Source organism: Anabrus simplex, chromosome 3 (genome assembly GCF_040414725.1).
Source record: "Anabrus simplex isolate iqAnaSimp1 chromosome 3, ASM4041472v1, whole genome shotgun sequence".
NCBI classification, from domain to species: domain Eukaryota; kingdom Metazoa; phylum Arthropoda; class Insecta; order Orthoptera; family Tettigoniidae; genus Anabrus; species Anabrus simplex.
Genome location: NC_090267.1, coordinates 223,649,244 through 223,676,539, shown reverse-complemented (window position 1 = coordinate 223,676,539; position 27,296 = coordinate 223,649,244). Strand labels below are relative to the sequence as shown.

Below are 27,296 nucleotides of genomic sequence, written 5' to 3'. Positions count from 1 at the left end.
TGGTTGGCTTTCCAGTACTCAGTATAGCATACAGCCTTCTAGGCTGAATATTTACAGAGATACTGTAGAGATATTTAAGTAAGTCAATGCATAACAAATGGATTGTATCAGATACATTTGCACTATTAACTTTGAAATAATAAAATAATAATAAATTGGTTTCGACAAATAATGCATCAAGTTGTTCACGAGAGATCATTATTAAGAGATAATAACATTTAAAAAATCCTGGAATGGTGCCGGACTGTTGGATGCCGGACTAATGGAATTCTACTGTACTTGGATTGAAATGAAATAAGAATCTTTCACTCGTGAAGTCAATCTTGTTCATGCATGTTAATGAAAAAATAAAATGAAATTGACCATTTATCAACAGTCCTTAGTTCGAATGTTCGTAGAGTTGAAAATGCACAGTTCAAATACACAGTCTACAGTCTATCATCTACAAGAATATTTACACAGTTTTCAAGAATCATCTATACACGGAAACTGTAAGTTAGGTGACGTACTCACAAAGTATAAGTTAATTCTGTATTCAATTACTTGTAAATGTTTGCCACTCGAGAAATTGTAAGTTTTATTGCACGGTTATATAAATTAAATTTCTCAAAATATTCAATCACTCAGTAAGGGGTAAACAGTGTTCAAAATCCTATTACTTTTCACAACGTTAACTTTGAATTATGAGCACTTGGAAAGAATAATCACGAGTCCTAGACATTCATTCAGAATAAACAATCACTTGAAAAATATTAGAGTTTGATGAAGCACAGTTTATATCGCTCGTAGTTGGAGCAGAATTCTATCACTCACAAGATGAGGAAAATTTTATAAGTCCGCACTCGACACTACAGAGTTATAGTCCGGAACTCGACGAAATAAGACTATCACATAGCATGACATCGCGATTTCCACAAACCGACCAACCAGGTTCGACCGTGGTACAGAAGACACTGTGTTCTGCCTTGAGAAATGGTCCTCCTTTTATCCTCAAACCTTGAAGAGAACAGCAATTGTATTACATTGAATATCTCCCTGGATTTACGTTGGATGCACATCCAACTTGGTAGAATTGGAGATAAGAAATCGGGCAACATGGTGATGTTATTCCCATAATCGAATTCTTTGTCTGAAAAAAGTTATTGAGCGTAGAAAATTTCAAATGTTCTCTGGCTGATGCAATCTCTCAGCCACAAGGAAGGTTAGCTGTGACGTCACTCGCTCCATATCACATACAAACAGCATGCTGTTGAGCCAGCGCACAGCACAGAATTCATGTTTGAAGTGCGAGGACTTTAGCTTGGACCAGGATGACTGTTACAGTATGTATGTATATATGTCACTAAGGTCGTTATGTATATTGGCTCTGACTATTTCAAAGAAGTATCATGAGAAATGGGCTTTGTATCTGCTAGCATTTGTACTACCTGTACAGTATTTTGTTAAATTCTTTTCAGATTTTTTCAGTGAAAAACTATAGTTTTCTCCTAATCTAGCATTATATTTTTGGTTCCCGCAAGAAAATTTTACTGCAGTAATAGCTTTCAAAGGGAAAAATGTCTAATTACTTGAAAGAACCTGTCAAATAGGCCTGCTCAAAAATAATAATCAGTGGTACAAAAAGTCTGCAAGTACCTTTACTTGTTACTATGTTTGTGACCCATAGTATCACACCTGTACCCTTGTTTTTCTTTTAGCTGCAATTTATGTTTTAACATATTATTTGTTGTTATTCTTGTGATTTCAGATTGGTGAACCAAGCAGTGTGGAATATGGCATTATGGGAAAAAGCACTTGCATGGGTGATCACAAGGTAATATTTGATAATCTGAGTGTCTCTTATTCTGTAATGGAAAAACAAATGGCCAAGAACTTGATCTATAGAAATTCTTCACTTTCTCTGATTTTGCCATATATTTTATGTAATTAGTAATTTACAGTATACTGGGTGGTTTACCCACCCCTTGCAATCTAGTTTTATGCAACCTGACATGTTATCTCAATTCTGCAATGCCTCGGTCCCTCTCCCTAAACCAGGGTAATATAACGAGGTGTGTGGTTACAGGCTAGAAAACAGCAGCAGTTGTGAGCATTACGTATCCACACAGATGCACACGAGATGCTGTCAGTTGGTACAATTAATTTTATTCACATCTGTTCACAAATTAACACACACATAACCTTAATTACAGTATCAAAACACTTCACTTTGAGAATATCAACAAAGCTGCCATTATTAAAAACAACTGCCAGAACTTCAATATGGAGGTTACAACTTTGAAACACAGTTGAAAACAGATGACTGTGTATTTCAATATGGAGACTGCAAATATTGCATGTCAGCCCTGGATATATACTTGCTACACCATAACTCTACTAAACAACAACTCACTTAACAGTAATAATAATAATTATAATAATCGTTAAATAATAATAATTATTCAAGCTTGATATCTGCATTAGTTACCCATGCGTGAGAGAATATTGATTTCAAGTTATACCTGTTATCGCACTTGCATCAAACACCACTATTGATTCATTACGAGTACCCCGAATGAATCCATAAAACTAGCACAGATAAGAACATGTACCTTAAAACAGGAGATGCACACACACACAGAGACCAAGAACAGATATTGTACAAGCTGGGAACTGGCCGGTGTATTTAAAGCCTCGCAATAGCTCACTTGGCAGGGGCATAGTCGGAGATCTGAAAACTAACAGTGTTCAAGGATTAGGATTTTCAAATCCCACGCAAGTACTTTTTCAATATAGGCAGTTGCCTGGGATGTAGCAAGGTTGCATACTTAATAGTTCTCACAGGCAGATTTATTTGGCCCTGAGAAAGGTCATTGGTATGGTGGCATATAGTATAGAGCATGAAATTTATAACGTTCAATATACAGCTGGGTTGGAAGAGGCTTGGAAACATATGACAGGATTTCAGTTACCTACGTCATTTAACGCAGCACCAGCTCGAATTGATGACCTCCATGGTTGATACAGAGCTGTGCGCGATGTTATAAGGACCATCTGGCACATTGCGGCGTAACGGATTGGCATGCCTTGGTGAAGAGCTTTCTAAGGTGACCAAGATTGGCCAGCTTCTATGCATACACCAGTTGTTTTAAATGGCCCCACGTAAAAAAATCCAGCGGTATAAGATCGGGCAGTCTGACAGGCCAGGGGCAGGTCCTCCTCTTCCTATTCATTTATCACAGTATGTCACATGGAGATGGTCTCAAATGAACACTGTCACATATGGCAAAATTACGTCATGTTGAAACCACATTCTGCAGTGGTCAAGGAGTGGCACATGTTCCAAGAATGGTGGCAGTTCATCTTGGACAAGGTTCAAAGAAATTGGGGACCAGTGCGATGATTACCCATGATAGCTCACCGTACGTTCACGCCCCACTGTATATGAAAAGCTTCCTTTTGTACCCAATGGGGATTATCCACGCTCCAGTAATGCATATTATGGTGATTAACCGTTCCATTATTGTGGAACTGCGTTTCGTCTGTAAATAAAGGAATGATCAGTGTCCTCATGCTGTAAGGTCTATTGACAGAAGGCAACAAGGGCTTTGAAATCATGACCATGGAGCTCCTGCTGTAACTGCAGATGCTAGGGGTGAAACCACTGCGTATACAATATCTGCATAACAGATGCCCGGCTGATGTTCATTTCCTGTGCAATGGCCCGTGTACTAGTGTGAGGATTATGCCAGATAGCGTCCAAGACAAACTCTTCATTGTGAGTAGACGTCATGGGATGATCTCGAACAGGCCATGCCCTTCCCGGGGTTGCAGTAGCCCACAGACATCTTTCCGCACTCCCAAATGTCATGCCTGTCAGTTGTCGTCTATCTGTATAGCATTCTTGATACAGACGTTGTGCCCAGTATGCTTTCTATGTAACTTCTCCATAGATGAAATCCACATAGCCATTGCTGGAATACATCACGAGGCAGTGAATAAGCTTTGTGTCGTGTTGTGACTTGCCTCAAAGGAGGGGAATTCATGTAGCTACATAACCTGCCTTCGGATGTTTTTATCATTCCAATCAGGCACATTTTGCTCTACCTGTGGTCTATGAAGGTTGGAATATGTACGACATAGCTAATTGGTTGCCTCTGTACTAACCACAGACTCGCCCTTGTCCAACACATCTCCATACCTGTGCCACGATACATACGGCCCTTCACAGGGCCAAATAGACAAATCAGTCTGTGGAAACTATCAAGTATACAACCTTACCACATCCCCAAAAAAATACTCGCGTGGGATTTGAACCTCCGAGCACTCTCTGCTGTTACATCTCTCACCGCACCCTTGCCTTGTGAGGTAGTGTGGAGCTTGAAATGCTCCAGGCAGTTCTCAGCCTATGGTATGTGTGTGCACCATCTATTGTAAGGTACCCATAATTAATTAATAGTGACACTCATTATTCCTGCTGTTTTCTACCCTTTAACCAGACATCTCGTTATATTACCCCAGTTTAGGGAGAGGGACTGATGTATTTCAGAATTGTAGTAAAAGTAGCAGGATGCATAAAACTAGATCACAAGGGGTTGGTGGACCACCCAGTATATCAAGACTTAACATCACTCGAGTCTTGAACCTGAACGGTACTAAGATGAAGGAACTTTTGCTGCAGTCCTAGAAGGGACTGTGCTTCAGGACCAGTACAAGACCAAATATGTATGTATGTTTGTTGCAGTTTCTTATGAGAAATGAGGGCGCCCGATGATTGTAAGTTATCAATAAACTATACATAGTCAATTCATATTGTTATGACCACCTGTTAGTATCCAGCATAACTGCCCTTCGCAGCATAGTGTAATTTGGTGATCTAAGAAGCGTAGGTTAGCACGGTTTAACCCAAGACCGGCAGATTTGTGGCTCGCTGCTGTGCAAGCTAGGTGGCAGAGGTTCACAAACCACTTGGTGAGAGAGCAAATGGGCCCAGGGGAACATTGAGCTGGCAGGCGTACAAGCAGGGAGGTAAAGGCAAGCGGGACGACAACTTGGATAGCACTAAACAGTTCCAGCACTAATTTACCAACACCTGTGTATTCAATTGCAGGAAGCAAGAAATGACAAATAGGAAACCATACCTTAAGTCACTGAGCAAAATTTTATGCTACGAAAGAAAAAGGTGGAAAGGGCAAGAAATATTGATTTTCAGATTTGAACACCGCCTGTTATCTTGATCCTTGAACTACGTGGTGAAAGCGATGACAGTGATGTCACCATACGGAAAACTCTTCATAATAACCTTGGAAACATCCTATGCTTTCTAACAAAACCATCATACCTTAAGTTGTAATGGGAATTTAACATTGGCGACTTAAGGTATGGTTTCTTCAATGAGGTTCCTATATTGTCTTCTTGTACCAAAATGTGTTACAATTATAGCCTCAATTTACTGGGCTGCATATTTTATAACAGATAATTTCAACTAAGGTGGATTGCCTGCACAGGGGCCCCGTCATAGTGCTGTGATTTGTTTCTTCAGGATGGTAACTGCATCACACAAAATAAAAATAACATTATCAGATGGCGAGTTATGTTAGGTTTACATGAACAAATAATAATTTCACCTAGAGAGTTGGCCACAAAGTTATGGGCGCACAGCTCTGAGCTTGTATTTGGAAGATAGTGGGTTCGAACCCCACTGTCGGCGGCCCTGAAGATAGTTTCCCGTGATTTCCTATTTTCATACCAGGCAAATGCTGGGGCTGTAACTTAATTGAGGCCACGGCTGCTTCCTTCCTACTCCTAGCCCTTTCTCATCCCATTATCACCATAAGACTTGTCTGTTTTGGTGTGACGTAAAGCCAGTTGTTACAAATTTTAAAAATTCTCCCAGTGGGTCAATTTTCTTGTAATTGGACTTTTGGTCGTATGAAAAGAAAGTACCACATGACATGTACTTCTTCTCTGAAAGATGTTTCGTTCATTGAATATAGCACTCAAAACTTAACAATGCTGCCATCATCGGAAAAGAAACTGGTGAGCTGTTAGTAAATATGTATGACCAGCAACATAGTTCACTGCTCATGATAGGAAAAATGTTTCTCAGCTCACATGTCTCAGTCAATTTACTGTGAAAAAAGGATATGCCCCGGGTCATTATTTCTCAGCAAAATTTGGAATGTCCAGCTGTAGTTGTGAAGATTTGTGAGGCAGATAATCTCCCTCAGAACCTACCTGAGAGTTGGAAGTAAAAGGCATGACTGCAGAAAGGACAAAATATCGATTCAACAACATTCAAGAGAACTGCTCTGGAGAAACACTGGATATGTAGTGCCCACAGCCGGGCGACATCATTGCCATTGAACCTGGGCCAAGTAGCGAGATGGATTGTGTGTGCAAAAGGCAAAGACATACGTAATTAAGAACATTCCAGAAAAATGAAGCAATAATTCAGACAGATTAGTAATGTGAATCCTTAATTGGATAATGACTGTGTATAGTTTCAGAATGATCTTTTGAAGTATTCATCATCATTATTATTATTATTATATATATATATATATAATTCGCTGGGGCCATCAAGGACCACGTTAAGTCTTGTTACATTTGACACTGAACTTGGCCTTTTTTAGAGCCCAAATTTCCCTCATTCTTTGTGAGTGGGCCTGCTTACACTCCTCTGTTCAAGGGGCACCGTGTCTTCTCTTCGGTTGCTCATCTCGGTTTAGCCCGTTCGTCAATATTTTCTTGCGGAAGAGATCTCTGTTAAGGGCGTCTTCAGCTGAGATATGTAGCATTTGCAGGTCTTCTTTGGTATTTCTAAACCAGGGAATTGTAGTTTTGGGGTTTGAATCAAAAAAGTGAAAGATTTCTTTAGTTAACTTTCTTCCATCCATTCTTTTCAGATGACCGTAAAATCGTGCCCGTCTTTTTCTGATTGTGTTGGTAATTTTCTCTATTTTGCTGTAGACTTCCTTGTTGGATCTCTTGATGGATCCCAAGATTCCTCTCACAATTTTGCGTTCTCTTTTCTCCAGTTCTTCAAGGAGTCCTTTGTTGGCATTTAGAGACAGGGTTTCGGCTGCATATAGAACTACTGGCTTCAGAACTGTTTCATAGTGATGTATCTGGGTGTTTTGGGAAAGGCATTTTTTGTTGTAGATTGTGCGGGATGTTTGGTAGGCTATTTCCAGTTTGCGTACTCGCTCCTGAAGTGCTTCTTTGTCCAGTCCATTTTTCATGATGATCTCACCCAGGTATTTGAATTTGTCTACTCGGGTGATGTCCCCGTATTTTGTATGGAGTTTTGGTGGAGCCTCTTTGATGTTAGTCATTGCTTCTGTTTTCTCAAACGATATCTGCAAACCAGTTTGTTCGGCAACTTCCTTTAAAATTTCAACTTGAGCTCTAGCGGTTTCTATGTCGTTTGAGAGAACAGCAATATCATCGGCAAATGCTAAGCAGTCTGTTGCGATCCCCTTGGATTTTGTTCCTATTCTCAATGGACTGTAGTTGGTTTCCTGTAATCTCACCCGCCAGGTTCTGATGATCTTTTCAAGAACACAGTTGAAGAGTATCGGGGATAGCCCATCACCTTGTCGGACTCCTGTTTTGATGTCAAAGGAATGCGAGAGACATCCGTGGAACTTCACCTTGGATTTTGTATCGGTCAGGGTGGCTCTAATTAATGCCAGCAGTTTCAAATCAACTCCAAATTCATTTAAGATGTTTAGCAGGACTTCCCGGTCAATGGAGTCGTACGCTTTCTTAAAGTCCACAAAGACAGACACATACTGCTTGGACCTTAGTGTACAATATCTGATGATCGTTTTGAGATTTTGGATCTGTTCAGCTGTTGAGCGACCTTTTCTGAACCCTCCTTGGTATTCACCTATTTGATGTTCGACTTGTGCTTCGAAACGCTCCAGGATGGCAAGTGATAGAATTTTGTAAGTTACGGGTAGCAAAGATATTCCTCTGTAGTTGTTGATGTTCTTCATGTTGCCTTTTTTGTGTAATGGATGGATCAAAGCTATTTTCCAATCTTCGGGTAGGGTCTCCTCCAAATTTCTTCCATTTGCTTTTGCAAGATATCAAGTGATTCCTCTGGGGCATATTTCCATAGTTCTGCTACTACTGAGTCTTCCCCCGGCGCTTTGTTATTTTTGAGACGGGCAATATGGCTCTTGATCTCATCTCTGTCGGGTGGTCTGGAATCTGGGTACCTGAGTAAGGGTTCCTTGGTCTCAATGGCGCTTTGCGGTTTAGAGCAATTAAGTAAATTCTCGAAGTAATCTGCCAGACTGCTGCAATTTTCTTCATTTGACGTCGCCAGTGTGCCGTCCTTTCGCTCAAAGCATAGAGATGGTGGTTTATAGCCAGTGAGTTTGCGTTTGAAGGCTCTGTAGTACTCTCTGTTTTCATCCTTCCTAAAGTTTTGTTCTATCTTTTCAATGAGAGATTTTTCGTATTTACGTTTCTCAGTTCTGAACACCCTAGCTGCTTGGGCACGTTGGGTTTTGTAGGTTTCCCAATCATTTTCTGATTTCGTAGAGTAGTACTGTTTCCACGCATTGAGTCTTTCTTGGAGGACTGATTCGCAGGTACCATTCCACCAGGCATGCTTTTTGCTTCTCTTGATTTCTGCAACGTCTTTGGCGGCCTCAACAAGGAGTCTTTTGGCATTGTTAAAGTCACAGTCATTTGGTGTAGCCTTCTCCTGGAACTCCTCGACCCTTTGCCGAAGTTTATCGTTGTCGAAGCGTGTGATCTGTTTGTTTGTCTTCCTTGTGTTTGCGGGAATTGGTTTGAATTTGATAAGAGACATATAATGATCTGAGGCCACATTGATGCCTTTCTTTACCTTGACATTCATAATCTCAGGGCTGTTTCTCCTGGAGATTGCAACATGATCAATTTGGAACTCTCCAAGAGCTTGGACGGGAGAACGCCAAGTCATTTGCTTTCTGGGTAGATGGCGAAAGTGGGTCGACATGACCTGCAGGTTGTGATTTTCGCAAATGGACACCAGTCTTTTGCCATTGGGATTGGTTCTTTTGTGAGCAGGGTAATTTCCTATAACTTCCTTGTACTTCTGTTCACGACCTAGTTGAGCATTGAAGTCACCCAAAAGAAGCTTGATATGGTGTTTGGGGATTTTGTTTAATTTTTCATCCAGTAGGTCCCAGAAATTATCAACTTCGTCTGGATCAGTCTTGTTCTTATCGTTTGTAGGAGCATGTGCGTTAACTAGGGCGTAGGTTTTGTTTGCGCATTTAATTGTGAGTATAGACAATCTGTCATTCACAGGTTCGAAATTTGCAACCGATTTAAGGATCATGGTTCTAACAGCAAACGCGGTTCCAAGCATCACAGCTCCATTGAGGATTCCTCTTTGCGCTTTGCTCTTGAAAAATCGGTAGCCTTCGGATTCAAAAATCTCTTCATCTGGGTACCTTGCTTCCTGTAGGGCCATTATGGATATCTGATTTTCGTGAAGAGCGTTGGTAAGGGTTTTCAGCTTGCCAGTTTGTGTAAGTGAATTTATGTTGAAAGTTGCTAGAAAGGTTTTAGATTTTGGCCTGAGTTTTTGACTCTTCGGGGTGCACCGAGATATTTTAAATGTAAAACCCTCACGTAATGCATTGTATTGAAAAGGTGGATAATTTTTCCCAATTCTCTATTGTGTTGTCTCTTGCATGATGTCGAGTCTCCCCCAGAATCCGAACGAGACTCGTGCGCCGTGGTGTTCACGACGAGGGATTTATCCAAAGATTTACCCCCTGGGGTATGTTTCTTGAAATGTTGTGCCATCATGCTTTTTGACTTGACTTTGCTTTGGACGGGTACCCATCCTTTTACAACTAGGGTTGTTAGCCCTAGAGGTTGCCTCAAGATTCTTTTCTGGCTTCTGGTCATTTACCAGTCTTCGCCGTAACCCTGGCAAGGGACCAGTTTTTTTTTCACGGTGGTATTTTATTTCCGTACTACCCTCTGACTCTGCTGGCGGCAGAGCCAGCGAGCTTCCCCAATTCCAATGGGACGCGCCCGATGGAGGTAACCGGTAAATCCCCACACGGGTATTATTATTATTATTATTATTATTATTATTATTATTATTATTATTATTATTATTATTATTATTATTATTATTATTAACATTACTACTATTATCATAATTATTGTATACTAATCTTCTTTGTACATTTTAAGACTGAAAGTTTGTGTATATAAGTGTTGCAAGACTAACACTTCCCATGTCACTTTTTTTTTTTAATTTTTTTTTTTTTTCAAATTTTAAACATATTCACATATTTCATTTCTAGAGAATTAAACTCCTAAATATTACTGAAAATTATTTTAAAATGCAAAGCTGATATTTCTTTATCCAGGATAAAAGGTGTTAAGTTTTATGCTGAACTACATCCATTTTATGCATTTTCATAAATCTTTAAAAGTATTTTCAGAATACTATACCCCATTTTCCAACTGATTTTCTCTAAATTCAATAAATTCTGTATTACAACTTCATAGTTACATAAAGTGACCAGTTCTTAAGCTAGAGACTTCTGGTTTTCACAAAAATTACCACAAATTTACCTACTACCAAAATAAATATATAAACCAAAAAGTGAGTTTTTCTGACTTAAGGTATGGTTTCCTGGAGAGCATCACAAATATCATATTAATATTTTCACACAGTCTTAACAAATTAATTACATAACAGGCATAAAATGGGAAACGGCCAGCACAATAAATTACAAGTGGCATAATAACTATAGAATTAACAAAAACAGAGAGGTAACATCCAAAAATGGGGCCCAAGGACCCAAAATGGGAAATATGGCATAAACAACAGTGTGAATTCCTGTTAGGAAAGAAGCAGGATATTACACTAACTAGACAGGGAAAACAGATTAGCTCGCAAACCATGAGGCATGCATGATTGACAACAGTCCAAACACATGAGCCTCTGAATGGCGTTTCATGCCAGTAGACACCAGTCATATAGCTTGGGTGTCAAAAATACAGTATCCAATACATAATGTGAAAGCATTAAGAAGAGAAGAGGGAAGAGCCAGATTTAGAGCCTTATCTGAACCTTTCAAAAAATCACTGGGTCTTGCAAGCATGGCCAACAAGATCAAAGTTCATTTTACAACTTCCAGAATTTAACAGATGCACTGCCTCTCCATTACAGTTATACATACATACATACATACATACATACATGCATACATACATACATACATACATACATACATACATACATACATACATACATACATACATACATACATACATACATACATCTTCATTATAGACTGTAATGCCTTTCAGTCTGCAAACTTCTGTAATTTGCTAATTGCCACCACAATTCTCTGTTTGAAACTGGTTCTATGGCCTGTGTTAGTTCTATACCTCTTATCATTAAATCGTTCGAAACCGAGTCTAACTATCATTGTCTTGGTCTCCCTCTACACTCTCCATAACAGAGTCCATTATTTTCCTAGGTAACCTATCCTCCTCCATTCGGCTCACATGACCCCACCACCGAAGCCGGTTTATGCGTACAGCTTCATCCTTCAAGTTCATTCCTAACTTAGCCTTTATTTCCTCATTTCGAGCACCCTCCTGTCATTGTTCTCACCTGTTTGTGCAGCAATCTTTCTTGCTACTTTCATGTCTGTTACTTCTAGCTTATGAATAAGATATCCTAAGTCCACCCAGCTTTCACTCCCCTAAAGCAAAGTTGATCTGAAAACACACCAATGTAAATAAAGGTTAGTCTGGGAGCTGACTTCGTTCTTACAGAATACTGTTGATCGCAACTGTGAGCTCACTGCATTAGCTTTACTGCACCTTGAATCATCTCACTTACTATACTACCATTCTGGAAGAACACACATCCTGAATACTTGAAATTTTCTACCTGTTCCAGCTACCTGTTCCCAATCTGATATTCAATTCTGTTGGATTTCTTACCTACTGACATCAGTTTAGTCTTAGAAAGGTTAATTTTCATGCCATACTCATTGCACCTATTTTCAAGCTCCAAGATATTAGACTGCTGGCTTTCGGCACATGGTTCGATCCTATCTCTCAAAGCTGGCAGAAAAGATCTGATTATCAGATTTACACCCTCTCTCAACAACACACTATAATGGGTGTGATAGAATCCAACAGACTGCACTGGGCTGGACATGTACTGAGGATGCAGGATAACAGAGCACCAATAGATCTATACAGGGGATCTCTTAATGGGAAAAGACCTTCAAGAAGACCCCAAAGCACCTGGAAGAAGAAGATCAACAAGGTATGCCGGACCCTCTGAATTGATAACTGGGAAGAGCAGGCTCAAAATCGAAAAGGATGGAAGAGGATTGTGAGACCGGCACGGGAACTTCACGTCCCTCAGAAGCCTACGGAGTGTGTGAGTGAGTATGTGAGGCTTTTGGCACAATCTGCCATAAGACCAATTCGCCACCATAGGCCAGACTGCTTACTACATTTTCACCTAACTGAATCCTTCTCTGCCACTAAATACCTCTCAGCAGATGATCCATGTGAACTATGAACAGTAAAGGTGAAAGATTACAACCTTGTCTAACCCATGTAAATACCTTGAACCAAGAATACCAATATAAATGGTCAGTTATTGGACATTATAAATTTTCCAGCTAACTCATTCCTGGTTGCCAACGTTTCACCCCAGTGTGCTAAGTTGGGCTCATCATTTACTCATTCGGACAAATATTTCAGGTTCCCTATGGGAATCAACATCTATATCATCATTGAACCAAGAACTCATTCTGTTGTCAATACTCACTGCAGCCCAATTGTCAACATAAATGCCTCTGATTGATTTTAATAATCTACCTTTAATTCCATAGTTCCCCAGTATGGCGAACAACTTTTCCCTCGGTACCCTGTCATATGCTTTCTCTAGATCTACAAAACATAAACACAACTGCCTATTCATCTCGTAGCATTTTTCAGTTACCTGGCGCATACTGAAAATCTGATCCTGACAGCCTCTCTGTGGTCTGAAACCACACTGGTTTTCATCCAACTTCCTCTCAACGACTGATCGCACCCTCCCTTCCAAGATGCCAGTAAATACTTTGCCTGGTATGCTAATCAATGAGATACCTCGATAGTTGTTGCAATCCTTCCTGTTCCCTTGCTTATAGATAGGTGCAAGTACTGCTTTTGTCCAATCCGACTGTACCTTACTAACATTCCATGCTAATCTTATTACTCTATGGAGCCGTTTTATCCCTGGCTTTCCACTATACTTCACCATTTGAGGTCTAATTTAATATATTCCTGCTGCTTTATGACAGTGGATTTTATTTACCGTCCTTTCCTCTTCTTCAAGTGTAATCTTAGCAACATTATTGTCCTCCTCCCCATGAGCTCAGTTGTTGGTGACCTCACAAGGAAGATACCGTTTTATGTTGAAGATTTTCAGAATATTCCTTCCACCTCTCAAGTGATTCCCTGGGATTTATTATGAGTTTGTCTGATGTACCCCTCCCTTCCTAAGATTATTACTGTCCAGAAAGGTTTCCTTGCTGCTTGACCTAGCCTTTCCAACTTATTACCAAAATCTTCCCACAAATTCCTCTTGGATTCAATAACTATTTGTTTCACACTGTTTCTTTCCTCTACATACAATTCTCTGTCAGCATTAGTCCATGTTTGGAGCCATTTCTGATATGCCTTCTTTTTACGTTTACAAGCTGCTCTCACTTTATCATTCCACCAAGATGTTTGCTTTTTCCCATCTTTACACACAGTTGTTTCTAGACATTCCATTGCTGTTTCTACTATATTATCCCTGTATGCCACCTATTCTCTTTCTATATCCTGAACCTGCTTACTGTCCTCTGTTTGGAACTTTTCACTAATCATATCCATGTACTTTTGTCTAATTTCCTCCTTCTGGAGACTTTCTACCCTTATCAGTCTACGAACACATTTCACTTTCTCCATCCCAGGCCTAGAGATACTTAGTTCACTGCATATCAGATAGTGGTTTGTATCATCAAAAAATCCCCGGAATACCCTCACATTCCTGACAGATTTCCTGAATTCAAAATCGGTTATGATATAGTCTATTGTGGATCTGGTGCCCATGAGTAGCGGTGAATAGCCTTATGCTTGAAGAATATATTTGTAACTGCTAATCCCACACTAGCACAGAAGTCCAGCAAACCCTTCCCAGTTCTATTAGCTTCTAATCTTCACACATTTACCAATCACCCTTTCGTATCCTTCAGTTCGATTTCCAACTCTCACATTGAAATTGCCCTTTAACACTATTCTGTCCTTGCTGTTGACCCTGATTACAATGTCACTCAATGCTTCATAAAACTTGTCAACTTCATCCTCATCTGCACCCTCACATGGTGAATACACTGAGACAATTCTCGTCCTAATTCCTCCCAACAGCTAAATCTACCCACATCATTCACTCATTTATGTGCCTAACAGAAAGGATGTTGCGTGCAGTAGTATTCCTGATGAACAGTCCTACCCCACACTCTGCCGTTCCCTTTTTAATGCCCGTCAGTTACACTTTATAATTTCTTTCTTGTTATCTCCTCTTAGCCGAAGATCATTAACTGCTAACACATCCAGGTGCATCCTCTTTACTGATTCAGCCAGTTCTACTTTCTTTCTTCCATAAACCCCATTAGTTTTTATAGCTCCCTATCGAATCCCATTTCGTTTGCCCGTTGTTTCCAAGGAGTCCTTCGCCTGTTAAATGGTAGTGGGAATTCAGTACTCATGAAGCAGGATGCTACCCTTACTTACACATACGTCGTCCAAGTGAGGATCTCTCTTCTAACAGGTTGGGGACCATGATGGATTGCATAGTCCTAGCCGCCTGAGCACAATGAGTGCCATGATTCAGAATATGTCCGAGATGCCCACTCCTATTCCGTAGCAACTGGTATCCCGACTCTCAGGACCACTTACTAGACCTCTCAGCCGTTGCCCATGGTTTACGAACTAGGACGTGACTACAGTAACCCACACCATGAACCATCCATTACAGTCTTTTATAGAAATGTTTACATTTTTGTATTGATCAATATTCAAATGTACTTTATCTAGTTTCCAAAAATATATAGTTTATAAATATTTTCTTGTTTAGTTTATACATATTCATTTAAATGATTGGTGAGCAAATTTTTCTATAGCTGTTACTTTCACACCTTGACATTTCTTATTCGGTATCTCAATCTTCTTTCATTCAAAGCATGTGATGTGTTTGATAGGTCTATTTCTCATACTCAGAAATTAGCTTGGTGGGCTACTTTTGGCAAAATGTTTATGTAACCGGGGCTTCAGGTTACATAACACATGGCGAATAATAATAATAATAATAATAATAATAATAATAATAATAATAATTGAAAAACTCTTAAATTACACGAGATTTGGACACCTTTAAGTCAAGCCAAAACACCAGATAAACTGCATCAAAAAATAAACAAACGAACATCAGTTTGGACAACGTGACGACTATAAGAAAGGATGTGGAGCAGGCGCGAGAACCTTACCTAGGGCCATGAGGATATGTAGGTCAAGGATTTCAAGAAAACGGTGATTCCTTAATCTGTTAATATTTTTCTCAAAATAGACATTACAAACAAAATTTATCAATTCAAAATTCAAGCTAACATAGGCCAAACATACAAGTTCAGGAGCAATTTACCAAGGGCTATTCCCTTAAGTCAAAGAGGCTAACCAAAAGATACTTTAACAAATGTAACATATAAAATGCAACAATCAAAGGTAATAGGAACCATGTGATATTAAAATTATACATAACAGAAGCTAAGGCATCTTAATAATAGAGGGGCGAGTCAGGGTGGTAGGGGTAAACTCCTATGTGAAAATACAAGCAAATATTACATATAAATTAAAATGTAAATGAAACCAACAGCGCTTACCCCAAGACAGGCCATCCTGGGTGGGAGGATCACCGAAGTGCGTCTGATCCTTGGACTGACGAGAAACAAAAAAGACCATGAAATCTTGCCTCGCGCTCTTAAGAAGGCAGAAGCTGACTTTGGTCTGATCTCCAAGTAACGAATCAGGCCACAGAAGCTTACCTCTTGCCACCCAGATCCACCAGTCAAAACCCCTGTTATTTTCTCCAACCAAAATATTTATCGAGGACTTTCCATCCTACGAAACTATGAATATGCTTCTAGAATCGACAAGGGCAGGCACCCCCTGTTCCGAAAGTCCAAGTCACGACGTGTTCACAATGTTCCAAAATATCCCCAAACAATAATGATAATCCTTTACAATTTAGCCTGAGTTACGTGTCCAAATGCAACACATTTTCTCTTTCTCTTCAAAATGGTCCAAATACAACATACTTTTCTCTTTTATTTCTCTACAAAACCTGTCATAGTTTACATAGGAAAACACAGAATTCCAGTGTATCATTCAACGGCTTGATTTGATAATGTTTCCCAAAGGATGTGTGCTTAAGACACAAAACCCTACAGCTTAGAGTAATGAAGATTATTTGCCATTTTAACATTGGCAGTAGCCTACAACAGAACTGGACGTCCTGTTGAAGGCTGGAATGAATCCTGGCAAGTAGACAGTGTCCAGCATAGGTTCCACAGGTAAGAAGGACCTGTCTGGCTTTGAAACAGTCTACTCCACAGCAAAAATGTCTGAGATACTTACAAGCCAGGAGGAAGCACATTGACCTACATTCCCAAAAATTTGGTGTCTCCTATGCGGCAGGAGTTTTTTAGGAGTGGAAAAGTAAGTTACTTTACTCTCAGTATGCACCTCATCTGGTGGTGGTGATTATTATTTTAAGAGGAAGTTCAACTAGGCAACCATCTTCTATATAACACTAATCAGGGAGGAAAAATGGAAAGGATCTAACACTTCGAAAGACGAAGGTATCGGCCAAAGAACGACAAGGGCCACGAAGGGCGTCAACATGAAAGACTCCCTATATCTTGAGTGCTGTAATACGGTCGGGTTCAGAAAAGAACAAGAGTTGACCAAGGGAGGTCAGATAGGATAGATAAAAGTGAGGAGCCTGGCACAAGTAAGTGGAAACAATGCAAGGACTTGGCTTTTTTTTTTTTTTTTTTTACGTCGCACGGACACAGATAGGTCTTACGGCGACGATGGGACAGGAAAGGGCTAGGAGTGGGAAGGAAGCGGCCGTGGCCTTAATTAAGGTACAGCCCCAGCATTTGCCTGGTGTGAAAATGGGAAACCACGGAAAACCATTTTCAGGGCTGCCGACAGTGGGGTTCGAACCTACTATCTCCCGAATACTGGATACTGGCCGCACTTAAGCGACTGCAGCTATCGAGCTCGGTAAGGACTTAGCTAAAAGCCCCGTAGTCGCCAACCCCCGCTCCAAAGTTCAGAGCCTCAGGAGCCCCTGTTAGTTGCCTCTTTCTACAACAGGCAGGGGTACCGTGGGTGTTATTCTACCGCCCCCGCCCACAGGGGGATATACCGCATCTATAAGGGACTTTCTCTCACATTTCATTTTTGCAAAATTTGTCATTACTTTGGCAAATGAAATATCCTCGTAGAATTAAGATATTAGCTTGAATTTAAAACTAAAATGAAATAATACAGCTATGTTGTATAGCAGAATAAGGCCATTAAGAATAATTTAATTTATAGAAAAATATTGATATATTTGCCCCTATCAAAGCCATAAAAACTATTTTGCTATACAATACTCAGAACAGAACAAATTGCAGCTACAGAACAGAAACACAGAGTACACAGAGTACTAAAAATGCATGTTATTTTTGCAATTTCTCTCTATGAAAAATACCCCCCAGATATTAATGTTTATTTATTTTAGGCCTGTTGAAAAATTATTTGTAATGTTCTGTTATATGTCAATATTTTCATCAGGCTTGGCTCTCCATGATAGGAAACAGGCAAGAATTGTAAAAATCATATATGCCAATTATTATTATTATTATTATTATTATTATTATTATTATTATTATTATTATTATTATTATTATTATTATTATTATTATTATTATTATTAGGGCCTCCATGGCTTGGGCGGCAGTGCGCCGGCCTCTCACCGCTGGGTTCCATGGTTAAAATCCCGGTCACTCCATGTGAGATTTGTGCTGGACAAAGTGGAGGCGGGACAGGTTTTTCTCCGGGTACTCCAGTTTTCCCTGTCATCTTTCATTCCAGCAACACTCTCCAATGTAATTTCATTTCATCTGTCAGTCATTTATCATTGCCCCAGAGGAGTGCGTCAGGCTTCGGCAGTTGGCACAATTCCTGTCCTCGCCGCTAGATGGGGGTTTCATTAATCCCGATCCTGAACCAGTCGAATGACTGGAAACCGGCTGTGGATTTTCATTTTCATGATTTATTATTATTATTATTATTGTTGTTGTTGTTGTCGTTGTTGTCGTCGTCGTCATTGTTGTTGTTGTTGTTGTTGTTGTTGTTGTTGTTGAATTTCCATACAAGAAAAAACCTGCTTTTGGGTTGTAGTTAACAATTAGGTAAGAAAGATCGAGCATGTTGGCCATGTAGTTAGGCTCATGCAGCTATGAGCTTGCATTCAGGAGATAGTGGATTCGAAACCTACTGTTGGCAGCCCTGAAGATGGTTTCCCATTTTTATACCAGGCAAAACATGGGGCTGTACCTTAATGAAGACCATGGCCACTTTCTTCCGACTCCTATTCCATCGTCACTTTATGATCTATATTTATCAGTGTGATGTAAAGCAAATTGTAAAAAAAATAATTAGGTAAGATTCATCAGAGATAAAACATAGTAGTGAAAGATTAAAAATGTGGTGAATGAGTGTTAGAAAATAAGAATAGCAATTTGGTTTTTTGAATATATGATATGGAGGTTTTCCCAGTTCATTGTCACAATAGTTCAGGTGTCAATCTAAAGTATGTCTTGCTCTTCTAAATACAGGACAATAAAAAGGCAGCAGATGTACAGATCAAGGGGATACACAAAAGTATGAATAATCATCTGGAACATCAATCTTAAATAACTTGAAATATGACTTAAATATACCATGGCCAGATAAGAATTAAGTAAGCACAAAGTTCGATACTAGTAATTTGCACTGAAGTTGATGCTGGATCTTGAGAAAGAATATTTCTCTCGTAGCGGATCCTTCCAATGTTGCGGTTCAGATGTTATTTAACGGAAGATTTGTGTGTTCCTTAATCTTTCTCTTCAGGTATCATATTGGAGCTCTCTTGTATGCGACTTCCATTGTAGATTTTGCAGCTTCTTTTGCTAGCAAGTCTGCTTTTCTGTTTATAGTTGTCCCTGAGTGTCCACGAACCCAGTAGATATGCGTGGAAGCCTTGCTGACTTGTTTTGATCTCATGTCAGCAACTATTGGGTTCATATTGTTGTAATGGTCGATGACTACCAATAAATAATTTCTTGAATATCATAAAATATAAATAAAAATATATAAAAACTTACTAAAATTTGATCGAAACGTCCGTAGTATGGGCGCCAGAGTTCACCAGAATGGATCCCTCAAATTTTGATAGAGCATGATAAACTTTATATCCCAGGGCGTGTACATAATGCTGCGTACTGGTACATCTGCTGCAGGCCTTACCTAACCTCCTGAAAACGACTAAATAGGTGGGAACTGCACTTAGGTTCATCAATAACTCCACTGATTCTAAAACAGCTAACTGTATTCTTAACAAAATCCGTGCATCAGCACCTCATCAACACACAACATTATACATATAATACACACATAAAATATTGCTGGAAGACTCCATATTTACAACAACAACAATGAAAAAGTGGGAAAACGAAAGGGAGAACTAAACTACCATTTGTAGATAGTCCGATGAACAATATACGTATATGTAGATAAGTACCCTTCACTGTCTCTGTATCAATACTACTTGCCGATTATCACATCACACATATACTGTACCTTGCAATACTGTATTCACATATTTTAACACTTGTTGTAAAGATATATACATTTGAGCAACACACGCCTGTTGATCCTCAACATATAATGCCAGACCTCCACAAGTACTACAACATGTAATGCGTACGCCCTCCGCAATTTGTTGATCAGCCACTTTCCACGAACATAACAAGACAACGTTCCACGAACGTTTGAAGTCCAGTCCATTGTAGCCGTGTCCCTCGAATACCGTATATCAGCACTACTTCCTTCTCGTAGAGTCTGTCCGTACTACTTCCTTCTCGTACAGTGTGTCAGTACTCCTTCTTGTCCGTACCGTGTGAGGTTCCTGCCGTTTGATCAACCTTGATAGGCATCACCATTGCCCTTCCTCTCACATAATACGTCTGGATTGGTCCTTGCCAGCCAATCATGAGTGATCCTCTAGTCAAGACCATGCCCTGAACTTCTTCATGCTCCCAAGACATAAACAAACGCTGGGGTATATCACATGAGTCATAGGACTTTCCTAGTACAATAATAAGCTCCTCTCATCAGACTGAGATATATACGTGACTCATAGAACTTTCCTAGTACAACAACATCAACAAACGCATCTCATCAGACACTGGGATGCCCGCATGAGTCATACGAATTACCAGAGTTCAAGATAGCAATGTTTTCCCACTCATGCAAAACAAATTACTCATACTACATATATGGTTACCTTCCAGCTTACAAAGATTAATGGCAAAATATACAAATGAAATACTGATGATGATGATAATAATAATAATAATAATAATAATAATAATAATAATAATAATAATAATAATAAAATCGAATACTGACAATAATATCTCTAACTTCTACATACAGTGCGAGGGTGTGATATATGTACTATCACATTGTATTTATTACTTATTGAGTTCAGCGCTGCCTGTGAATCACTGTATAACTTTACATTTTTGTTGTTATCTTTACACCACTCTATTGGTGCAAAGTTCAGCATGCAAAACTTAACAGAATGAGGAGAGCTTGTACTGTGCTGAAAATATTTTAGTGTTGTTACCATATACAATAAAGGAACATCCGACATGGTCATTCATCATTACCACATATGCAAGAGCCATCTGTATAGATGATGGTGTCATGAGAGCATTAGCAGCTATGGCTGACAGGTTTCTTAAAGATGTTAGGAAGTCCAGATTGAAGAAAATTGCACTTTTTCTTCATAGTGATCTTGAAAATTGGCACTGGCGATATTCTATTTCTCTTGAATATTGCCAGCTCTGCCTTATCAATTGCAGTTAAAAATAACTGTTCATTTCCTGCAATAACAAGTGCAGTGTTGCTGGATGTAGTGCGGTAGGCACGAGAAATTCGAAGAGCAAATCCTCTTTGAAGTAGCTTTAATTTATCTTGAGCTCATTTCTTTTCCAGTGTGGAGCAGAATGAAGAGGCACACTATAAAATCAATGGTATTAAGACTCCATAATAGATTGCTCGAAGAACCTCTGAATTGAGTCCCCACTATGTCCTACGAGCAAACCTTGTAAAATTTGCTTGCTTTGGTTTCAGTCTGTTAAAATGGGCCATAAAAGTCAGATGTTTGTCAAGCATTTATGTGTGCCAAACTTCCCTTCAAGTCAGAATTAACCAGCAAGTCGTAGCAATTTCCCTGGCTGAAATGTCGGTCGCTGATTTCACTACATCAAAATTGTTAGAATAATAGGTACATGCATTGCTAAGTACCCTAGTGCGTTAATGTAGGCTCTGGTGGCTGTCAAGTGCACTTTCACAAAAAGTCCTTATCACGAAAGGAGATTTCAAAAACCCTTTTTTAATATTTCACATGAGTTTTCAACTTTTAGAAATTGTGCAACGCACTAGTTCATACACTTTATGAAGGGCGTGGTCAGGCATGTTATATGAACCATTTCTGAGTAAAATGAATTTAATCGCTGTACCTGCCTTCACTATATATGGCACAGTATCGGTTAGGAATAGTAAAATATTGTCAAATTTTATGCCCTGTGGCCATAAAATAAACATGTTTTAATCAGACAGTTTGCATATGGACTGATGGTTCACGTTCTCAAGCACTTCTGTTATAAGAAGAAATATTTTAGAAGTCTTATCCGTTTCCGGTGTACCTATAAGAACATTTGCAGTAGAATGTCCCTCTTGATCACTCGTCTCATTTATAGAAATGAAAATATTTCTATTCCCCCCAGAGTTACAAATTCTTTCTATTGTATTTTTGCAACAGTCTTCCAACTTAACAGTTCAATCAATCAATCAATACTGATCTGCATTTAGGGCAGTCGCCCAGGTGGCAGATTCCCTATCTTTTGTTTTTCTAGCATTTTCCTAAATGATTTCAGAGAAATTGGAAATTTATTGAACATCTCCCTTGGTAAGTAATTCCAATCCCTAACTCCCCTTACTATAAATGAATATTTGCCCCAGTTTGTCCTCTTGAATACCAACTTTATCTTCATATTCTGATCTTTCCTACTTTTATAAATGCCACTCAAACTTATTCGTCTACTAATGTCACTCCACGCCATCTCTCCGCTAGCTCGGAACATACCACTTAGCCGAGTGGGTCTTCTTTCTCTCAATTCTTCGCAGCCCAAACTTCGCAACATCTTTGTAACGCTACTCTTTTGTCGGAAATCACCCAGAACAAATCAAGCTGCTTTTCTTTGGATTTTTTCCAGTTCCTGAATCAGGTAATCCTGGTGAGGGTCCCATACACTGGAACCATACTCTAGTTGGGGTCTTACCAGAGACTTATATGCCCTCTCCTTTACATCCTTACTACAACCCCTAAACACCCTCATAACCATGTGCAGAGATCTGTACCCTTTATTTACAATCCCATTTATGTGATTACCCCAATGAAGATCTTTCCTTATATTAACACCTAGATACTTACAATGATCCCCAAAAGGAACTTTCACCCCATCAACGCAGTAATTAAAACTGAGAGGACTTTTCCTATTTGGGAAACTCACAACCTGACTTTTAACCCCGTTTATCATCATACCATTGCCTGCCGTCCATCTCACAACATTTTCGAGGTCACGGTGCAGTTGCTCGCAATCTTGTAACTTATTTATCACTCTATAGAGAATAACATCCTCCGCAAAAAGCCTTACCTCCGTTTCCACTCCTTTACTCATGTAATTTATATATATATATAAGAAAACATAAAGGTCCGATAATACTGCCTTGAGGAATTCCCCTCTTAATTATTACAGGGTCAGATAAAGCTTCACCTACTCTAATTCTCTGAGATCTATTTTCTAGAAATATCACAACCCATTCAGTCACTCTTTTGTCTAGTCCAATTGCACTCATTTTTGCCAGTAGTCTCCCATGATCCACCCTATCAAATGCTTTAGACAGGTCAATCGCAATACAGTCCATTTGACCTCCAGAATCCAAGATATCTGCTATATCTTGCTGGAATCCTACAAGTTGAGCTTCAGTGGAATAACCTTTCCTAAAACCGAACTGCCTTCTATCGAACCTGTTATTAATTTCACAAACACGTCTAATATAATCAGAAAGAATGCCTTCCCAAAGCTTACATTCAATGCATGTCAAACTGACTGGCCTGTAATTTTCAGCTTTATGTCTATCACCCTGTCCTTTATACACAGGGGCTACAATAGCAACTCTTCATTCATCTGGTATAGCTCCTCCGACCAAACAATAATCAAATAAGTACTTCAGATATGGTACTATATCCCAACCCATTGTCTTTAGTATATCCCCACAAATCTGATCAATTCCAGCCACTTTTCTAGTTTTCAAATTTTGTATCTTATTGTAAATGTCATTGTTATCATATGTAAATTTTAATACTTCTTTGGCCTTAGTCTCCTCCTCTATCTCGACATTATCCTTGTAACCAACAATCTTTACATACTGCTGACTGAATACTTCTGCCTTTTGAAGATCCTCACATACACACTCCCCTTGTTCATTATTTGAGGGGCTGACAAGGGAAAGCACTTAAGTCCAAAAATCACTTTTTTTTCTTTTCCGCGGATATGCAAGTACGAAGCAATGCTGATGGCATGGAGAAACCCGGAATACCGTCCCTCGTTTAGTTCAGCTCCTCTGAAGGTCGCTAGATGGTATCAGTTGTAAGTCCAGACGCCTTGGCATAGAGAAGCACATATGTCCATTGATCCTTGTCTGTCTTAGGCGGGAGTGGTTTTCATCGCTTTGTGTTATAATAATGTATGGCGTTGCAGAGTTGTTTATTAGCTAACAGTGCCAAATTTGTGGGTTTTTTAATAGTAGTGGAGGGTTTCTTGTGATAAATACCCAACTGAAAATGCAACCAAACCCGTCGTATCAGCCTCATCCATTTCAAAAGGTAAGTACTCGATGAGTTTTGAAGGTTATGTTTACATGTTTTATCGTTTCAACTGGTGTGATAGTCTATAGCAGTGTTTTCAGTCTTTTCAGCCCAATTGCAAAAGGCCTGGCAACAAGTGTACACCGAATGAGGACCTGCTTCAAGGAGCTAAAACATAGCATAACAATTTCTGGAAAGAGGATTACTCAGCGCGCACTAACTTTCTCATGGGACTGATGAGTTTAATCCCTACTCAGAGAAGTAGAGATAGGGTTTCAACAACTGAACAAGAGGGTAACTCACCAACTACTCGCGATCGTCAGGTAACTGTGGCTTATAGATTACCAACCTTTGCAGGTCATGTTAAAGTTTGCAGGAAGGTATTCTGTGGTGTCTTGGGGATATCAGACAATCACCTGGGTCGTCTAATAAGTAAGAAAAAATAAGGGCAGTTAGTCTGGAAGGCCACAAGTGGGCGAAATCCACGCTCAAATGCCCGTAAATTCAAATATACTGATGAAGATAGGAATCTCATCAAAGCCCATGTTCAGTCTTTTCCAGCGGAAGAGGACCATTATTCTAGGCATCAATCGTCTCAGCTTTACTTGAGCCCAGACCTTAATGTCCACAGGATCTATAGGGATGATCAAATAAAGCATCCTGAATGTCAAATGAGTTACAGATTTTTCAGCAGGGTTTTCAAGAAAGAATTTCCGAAGTTGCAATTTCATCCCGTAATGATGTTACTAATCTTCGAGATCTTCCACCAATCCAGAGTACTCCAACAATCAATGAGGCCAAGAAGGACTTTCTTTCAAAGGTGGATTACTTAGATGAATAGTACAACGAATTTTATCACAACATTTGCTTATAATTCAAATTGTTTATGGAATCTGTTGTATTTTTTTCATGTTTCTGAACTTTACAATGGTTTTGGTGAGTTCTCAAACTTAACAATGGTTTTTGTATTATTGTTATAATGAATAAATCATTCGAACAAGGACTTTGAAACAGTTTTTTGAATAAATCATTCGAACAAGACCTTTGAAACAGTTTTGTGCTTCTCCTGTAAAACTGCTGATTTGGACTTATGTGCTTTCCCATGTCAGCCCGTTAATTATTCCTGGAATGTCCTTCTTGGAACCTGTTCCTACCTTAAAATACCTATACATACCGTTCCATTTTTCACTCAAATTTGTATGACTGCCAATTATGCTTGCCATCATGTTATCCTTAGCTGCCTTCTTTGCTAGATTCAATTTTCTAGTAATTTCCTTCAATTTCTCCTTACTTCCACAGTCATTTCTAACTCTATTTCTTTCCAGTCTGCAGCTCCTTGTTAGTCTCTTTATTTCTCTATTATAATAAGGTGGGTCTTTACCATTCCTTACCACCCTTAAAGGTACAAACCTGTTTTCCACCGATCATAGTTACTTTTTAGAAACTGCCTCATGCCTACTTTATCTGCCATATGGTACTGCCTAATAGTCCTACTTTTAAGACCTTCCTTTCTATCACATTTATTTTTAACAACGACGAAAACAGCTTCATGATCACTAACGCCATCTATTACTTCAGTTTCCCTATAGAGCTCATCTGGTTTTATCAGCACCACATCCAGGATATTTTTCCCTCTGGTTGGTTCCATCACTTTCTGAATCAGCTGTCCTTCCCATATTATCTTATTTGCCATTTGTTGGTCATGCTTCCTGTCGTTCGCATTTCCTTCCCAATTGACATCTGGCAAATTCAGATCTCCCGCTACAATCACATTTCTTTCCATGTCGTATCCCACATAGCCGACTATCCTATCAAATAATTCTGAATCCGTGTCAGTGCTACCCTTTCCTGGTCTGTACACTCCAAATATATCAAGTTGCCTATTATCTTTAGAAATGAGCCTTACACCTAGAATTTCATGTGTCTCATCTTTAAATTTTTCATAGCTTACAAATTCTTCTTTCACCAGAATGAACACTCCCCTCCCACCATTCCTATTCTATCTCTACGATACACTCTCCATAAGTATTGACTAGGTTCACATTAAACAAATTTTTTTAAAAATTATATGTAATCACTGTCGTCAATACGGACCAAATATGAGATTAATGACTTGTAACACACTCCAGTGCCGTGAGAATATTTCTGCATCCATTATATCATTTCTCAGCCATGATTCAACTCCTATTACAATATCTGGTAAATATATATCTATTAAATTACTTAATTCTATTCCTTTCTTTACAATACTTCTACAGTTCAACACTAACAATTTTATGTCATCCCTACTTGATTTCCAGTTCCCTGTTCCCTTATCACCGCTCCCTAGGTCACCCCGTTTCCCTGAATGTACTTCCCTATTACCCTTCCAAACAAATTTGCTGCGTTTAAGTGAAGGCCATCTGAGTGCAGATCCCTATCTCCTACCCACCCATTTGGATCTAGAAATTTCACTCCCAGTTTCCCACATACCCACTCCACTCATTTAAATCCCCAATCACCTTCCAGTTGTTACGGTGAGCGTTGACACATTTAAACAGATATGTACTTTCAAGTGCTTGCAGCAATCACTAAGCATAAACCGACCAAGTTCGACGTAAAGTAAGCAAAGGGACTCAAGAAATACTTGCCGGTGCGGGGGGGAAGAGGACTCAGCAGAGCAATGCGCAGGGAAGGGCGTAAAGTGAGGTAACACCAATATTTAAATGTCTTGTCTAGAATAACCAGATAGCAGTGATCACATCCCAAATCAAGTGGTGATTTCAATTATGGGGCCTTTCCCCAGAGGAACTATCGCGGAAGGGACACATGGAAAAGGGGGGGGGGGGGGAAGGAGAACACCCAAGAAAACTCCCACAAGCACAGGTTTCAAAAAATGAACACATCTATTAAAACAACTCCAAGAAATAACAATTGTTTACACTATAAGAATGAGAACTTCGACCATTTGATACACCATTAAAGTGGGAAA

At 39.4% G+C, this 27,296-nt stretch overlaps 1 protein-coding gene across 6 annotated transcripts in view; it reads left to right on the top strand.

Moving 5' to 3' along the window:
- Window positions 1-27,296, top strand: part of 5PtaseI (inositol polyphosphate-5-phosphatase A) — a 589,076-nt gene that overhangs the window by 337,185 nt on the left and 224,595 nt on the right. For all 6 annotated transcript variants that reach the window (XM_067142880.2, XM_067142882.2, XM_067142879.2 and 3 more), the window contains exon 13: window positions 1,748-1,813. In XM_067142880.2, coding sequence (XP_066998981.1) covers window positions 1,748-1,813 — 66 coding nt within the window. The remainder of the gene's footprint in view (window positions 1-1,747; window positions 1,814-27,296) is intronic.